The sequence below is a fragment of the Bidens hawaiensis genome, unplaced genomic scaffold (genome assembly GCF_021521415.1).
Source record: "Bidens hawaiensis isolate Kalapana, Puna unplaced genomic scaffold, B.hawaiensis_p1.1 tig00020327_1, whole genome shotgun sequence".
Classification (NCBI taxonomy): Eukaryota; Viridiplantae; Streptophyta; class Magnoliopsida; order Asterales; family Asteraceae; genus Bidens; species Bidens hawaiensis.
In genome coordinates this window covers 18220-24643 of record NW_027493090.1, presented here as the reverse complement: position 1 = coordinate 24643, position 6424 = coordinate 18220, and the positions used below count along the sequence as shown (strand labels likewise).

General features: G+C 40.4%; 1 protein-coding gene across 1 annotated transcript; it reads left to right on the top strand.

The window, feature by feature from the left end:
• Positions 1–1143: 1143 nt before the first annotated feature.
• Positions 1144–2083, top strand: LOC143560369 (putative germin-like protein 2-1; the record flags this gene model as incomplete). Its single annotated transcript, XM_077048682.1, has 1 exon — positions 1144–2083. A coding segment is annotated over one exon (252 nt), but the record flags the coding sequence as incomplete, so codon positions are not given.
• Positions 2084–6424: the final 4341 nt, after the last annotated feature.

Sequence of the window (6424 nt, the reverse complement as noted above, 5' to 3'; positions counted from 1 at the left end):
TGGTCAATTTTCGGTTTTATATATTACTTATAGGTACGATTTAACGAGCGAGCCTATTAATTTTTGGCAAACGAACGTAGTATCACAAAATATCTAGAAACATTTCACTGTTCGCCGGTGAAAAAACAAGAAAGTTAAATTTTAAAGAGAGACAACAATGTCGTTTTCTTCAAATAGTCTGTCGTCGCTTTTGTGATATTTTAAGAATTCGAAATTAAATTTTAGAGCGCCTATAGAAAAGAAGATGGTATAAGAGAAGGATTCCTGTCACTTTCTTTGTACTCATAAAATATATGTCCAAAAAATATTGTTTTTTTATAATAATATACGTGGCACTGTATTATCTGCCACCATATTTTGTTAATTGGTCGTCATCATTCATGAATATTTATTTATTTATTTTTTGAATGGCTAAAGTATTATTAAAAAAACTCTTATACATAGAAAGAAGCTTGAAACGGAAGAACATACAACACCAAACTTCAAATTTTTTAAAATGAAAAATTACAGTAACTTGACCAATCGAGTTCCTCTTGTCACCCCTTTTTTACCCATAAGAATAATATTTGAGCTAACTGGATTGGTAGCGGTTATATGAATGACGTTTGCATTTGTTATACTAAAAATGAGTTCTTTTTGAAAACCGCAATCGAAGATGTTACAAATCGTTTCTAAACATGAAAACGTGCAAATAACAATTATAACATGTAATAACTTTTTTATTTAATATGACTTTGTATTTTATATGATGTTGACGATGTATTTTTCTTATGATAGTGATATTGTGTTTTCGTTATTTGGCCTAATGACCGACCAAACCCATCCAGGCCTGAAAAAGTTTTTGCTAGATAAAATTCGTACACCGAAAATTCCCAAACCCATAGGAAAAAAATCCTGGCCAAAAATAAAATCCAAGACTTCTGTGTTGGCTGATCCAGATAGCAAAGGTACGTCCAGTCCCGTAATGTTTTCCCCTACGCTCGAGCATTCATGATTGAACTGCCTACACGCAGCATTTATTGGTGTCTGTATGTATTAAGTTTCCTATTTCTGTTTTCACAGTACTCGTGAATGGCGTGGTTTGCAAAGATCCGGAGCGTGTGCAGGCAGATGATTTTCTGTTCAGAGGGCTCCACCTGATGGGAAAACCGTCTCATCACAAAACGGCTTCAGAAGGGAGATGTCTTCGTGTTCCCAGAAGGTCTGATTCACTTCCAGCAAAACGTAGGAAACGGCTATGCTCTTGCGATCGCTGCTTTGAGCAGTCAAAATCCAGGCACCATTACCATTGCAAATTCTGTCTTTGGATCTAACCCTGATATTGCTGGCGATGTTCTTGCGAAGGCCTTCCAAGTTGGCATCAAGGTCGTTCAACAGATTCAATCCAATTTCTGATATGTTACGTGATTAAAATAGATGTTGACTTCTATATCTTATAACTTATGTTGGATTTTGTCCTGTGATATACTAAAAGTGAACGAAATAAAATACGTATTTGTTGTTTGTGATTTACAACTTAACTTCCAAACCCGGACCCTAATTATATTTTATTTTTTATTATTTATCAAACAATCAATGCCGCTACACCTAACACATTGATTATAAAGATCTTTTTGTCACACTATTGCGATTAATGTTTATCTGGTTAGTTCGGTAATTCTACAAAATAATTTACAAATACAATCATGTACACATATAAAATCAGTCTCGAACTTGCAAGCTCAAGCATAACGCTCATACGTAAAATTTAGTTTTTAATTGCTATCGTATGGTTACAGAGGCGGATGCAAGGGCGGGGTGTGGTAGGTCGTGTCGTCGTCTAGCCCAAACTTTCAATATCATAAATAGGCCAAAAATGCCAAACGAGATGGAATAAAAGCTAAAAGTTAACATTTTTATATGGTGACTACTGTAGGCCCATAAACCGGATCTGACAAACGAACGGATTTTATTCTTGATAAGTGTTTGAGACGGGTGCGGTATAAACAAATGATCGAACATATAATGTATAGATAAAGAGTAAATGATCTTGTAATCGGTACAAAAGATTCATAACATTTAAACGGACCAATCCGGTTCCCAAGGTGAGTATTAATACCATGGCATCCAATAATACTCCATTACATTAATTAGTTTCAAATTCAAAATATCAAAGAATATTCTAGAGAATTATGTATACATGCTGAAATCATGGCTGTAATTATGTAATCGTGACTATATTTGTATGTCCTTGTACCTCTGTATTAAAATACAAAAATATTCAATCTCCTTAATATGGTATCAAGAGCCTGCAAACTCTAAAGAGTAAACACTGATCCACCATTTTCTTTCTTCAAACTCTTAATTCCTTCCATGGCTTCCTCCACAACCATAATCACCGTTACCGCTTCCACCCACTTTACTGTCAAGTTAACCTTTCAAAACTTCTCTAGTTGGAGACGCCATGTACACTCTACTCTAATCGGTTTAGGGCTAGACGACTTCCTTACCGGTGCTATTCCGGCTCCGGAAAAAACAATCAGTGACAACAACACTGTAAACCCAATCCTGCCTACACAACCTGGTTTCGCCAAGATCAGCTTATATTCAACGCCATCCTTGGCTCCTGTTCTGATGAAATCCAGCCGAATATTGCATCGGCTTCCACTGCCGCACAGGCTTGGGAGCGTCTAACGTCCAGTTTCGCAAGCAAGTCACGCTCCCGAATCATCTCGTTAAAGTCCAAACTCGCAAAAAATCCTAAAGGGATTCGGCCCATCTCTGAATTCTTGAATGAGATGCGGTCCATTTCGGATGAATTGGCTCTAGTTGAAAACCCGATTCATGATGAGGATCTAATGATCCACATTCTCAGCCAACTTGGTGAAGAATACAGCCCTATCACCGCTGCTCTTAAGGTACGAGAACAACCAATTTCCTATCCTGAACTCTTTGACAAACTTCTCGACTTCGAAAGATCTCTCAAAGAAGTCGAGTCTGGAAGTACTATTCTTGCCACTGCCAATGCGACCCAACGACAACAGGGTCAATCTTCATTCAGATCTGACCCGCAAAAATCGCTCAAACCGGAACCAATCAACTGCCTCAGCCCAAAGGTCTTATCGCTCCAACCGAAACATGTCGTCTTCATCGAGCAATCGCAACAATATGTTCTGCAATTTTTGCAATATTTCTGGTCATGACACGCGTGATTGTCGGAAACTCGTTAAGTTCCTGCAGGACAATCATATATCTTTCTACACAACTCCTCCACTCCGGTTGCTAACGCCACTAGCGTTGCTTCAACCCTTCAACGGTGGATGATGGACAGTGGAGCATCTTATCATCTCACTTCTTGCCCTGCCACCCTCTCGTCTGTTTCTGAGTATGGGTCCTGATGAAATCGTCTTGGGTAATGGTACGGGTCTTTCTATATCTCACATTGGTTCCACGAAATTTTACACTAAATCAAAACCGTTAAACTTACCTGATATTCTATGTGTTCCCAATATGCGTAACAACTTAATTTCGGTTGCTAAACTATGTCGGACTAATCAAGTTTCGGTTGAATTTTTTCCTTTTCATTTTTTTGTGAAGGATCTCAAAACGGGGGCGCCCATCCTGCGGGAGGAGAACATAAATGATGTCTACTACCTCAACCGCTTGACCTCACCTCCCCAAATTAATGCTACTACATCCGCCTCACCAATCCAATGGCATCACCGACTTGGACATCCGTGTTTTCGTACTTTTCAATTTCTTTGTAAAGACCTCGGTCTTCGTTTTAATTCCTTGTCTACTTTGCATTGTGAATCGTGTGCTATCAATAAATGTCATAAGTCGCCATTTGGAAAAAACTCGTTTGTTGCAAAGAAACCGTTACAACTTCTTTATTCGGATGTTTGGGGACCAGTTCAACAATCTATTGACGGCTTCAAATATTACGTTGTGTTTGTAGATTACTATTCTAAGTACGTATGGCTTTATCCTATTAAATACAAATCTGACGTGTCAAAAATATTTCCACAGTTCAAACTACTTGTGGAAAAGTTTTTCCAAACACCCATTATATCCGTCTTCACCGACAACGGTGGTGAATACATTGGACTTGTTCACGTTTTTCAACAATGGTAATATCACACTACACCACCCCACCTCACACCCCCGAACAAAATGGGATTGCCGAGCGCCGCCGTCGACACATTGTCGAAACGGGCCTTGCCCTACTACACTACGCCGGCTTACCGCTTACATTTTGGTCGCATGCGTTCCAAACAACGGTCTATCTTATAAACTGTCTTCCCACACCTATTCTCAATTCCAAAACACCCTACCAAATGCTATACCGTGCTTCACCAAATTACCAAAAATTAAAAACCTTTGGGTGTTTATGTTACCCTTGGCTCAAACCATATGTCACATCTAAACTTCAACCCCATTCCCAACCATGCATTTTCCTAGGCTACTCTACCTCCAAGTCTGCCTATAAATGTTTTGATCCTCAAACTCATAAACTTTACCATTCAAGACACGTTTCCTTCGTTGAGGACCAATTTCCGTCTAAACAAAACTCGTCCTGTACATCTTCACTTCCAACAGTGGATGATTTTTTAACTAATTCTAATCCTCCCCCCGCCACCTTTGCATGCCATCCTTCCCACTCAATCTTCCTCTAATCATGCATCTACCTCACCAGCTTCAATACCCTCCATGTCACCCTCAATCTCCCATGCAACTTCAATACCCTCCGAATTATCTACCTCCATGGTTACTTCCACCACCCCTAATATACCTCCCATCTCACCTGACCCCACTTATTCAACCCAAAACACACACTCTGTATCAACCTCGCTCAACACTGACCCCTCTCCCTCATCTTCTAGCTCAACCGTTTCTACTACTCCCTCGCCACCTTCAACCTAACCCATTACTGATCAACCTTCCACCTTACCTCCTAGAAATCGAAAACCAAACTCTAAATACTACAACTCCCATTTTGTCAACACAAGCACGGTTCACCCTATACCTCATTCTCTTGAACCAAATACCTATCTCCAAGCATCTAGAGACCCACTTTGGCGCAAGGCTATGGATGACGAGTATAACGCCTTGCTTCATAATCACACATGGGAACTTTTCGCACCGAACTCACGACAACCCATTGGGTGCAAGTGGGGTTTTCGCATCAAACGCCATCCCGATGGAACAATTGACAAATACAAAGCACGACTTGTTGCCAAAGGCTTTCTTCAAGAATACAGTAAAGACTACTTTGACACATTCAGTCTAGTTACCAAACCCATCACTATACGTATGGTGCTTTCTATTGGTTTGTCTCGGGGATGGTCACTACGTCAACTTGACGTTAATAATGCATTTTTACACGGTAACTTACAAGAGGAGGTGTACATGGTGCAACCTACTGGTTATGTTCTTCCACAACTTCCTAATCACGTGTGTAAACTACGACGATCTCTTTATGGCCTTAAACAGGCACCACGGGCCTGGTATATGGCTTTAACATCCTTCCTGGTTGAATATGATTTCACCAAATCTCTTGCAGATGCCTCGTTATTTATACACAATCGAGATGGGGTCGTATGTTACTTCATGGTCTATGTAGATGACATTATTTTAACTGGTAACAACAAACCGTTCATTGACAACTTTGACAACTATCCTAGCCATTTTCTTGGAGTAGAACTAATACCAACCACTAATGGATTATTTCTATCCCAACACAGGCATATACATGACATGTTGACAATTCATCACATGGATGGTGCAAAACCCGGTTCTCACGCCTCTTTGCTCCTCCCAAGTTCTAACCCTTGATGATGGAACACCAACGGTTGACCCCACACCTTATCGTAAGCTTGTGGGCTCTCTTCAGTATCTTGCTTTCACAAGACCGGACATTTCCTTTGCTGTTAACCGACTCTCGCAATTCATCCATAAACCGTCACAGACGCATTGGCAAGCCCTCAAACGCTTACTTCGGTATCTCAAAGGTACCGTTTATCATGGGTTCTTTTTGAACAAGAAATCTCCCCTAGAGCTCACTGCCTTCTCTGATTCCGATTGGGGAATCTTCACGGCTGGTAGGTCTACCACCGGTTACATTCTTTATCTCGGTACAAATATCATCTTTTGGAAGTCTGCTCGACAAAAATCTGTCTCCCGGTCATCCACTGAAGCAGAGTACAAAGCCCTTGCGAATGCGGCTGCCGAGTTAGCTTGGGTTGAAAATCTACTCAAAGAACTTGGTATTTCCACGTCCACGCCTCCTCGACTCTATTGTGACAACACAGGCACAACATACTTGTGTGCCTATCCTGTTTATCATTCCCGTATGAAACATGTAGCCTTGGACTACAACTTCGTTCGAGAAAAATTTGCAGCCGGAACACTACGGGTTCATCACATCAATTCAACGGATCAACTA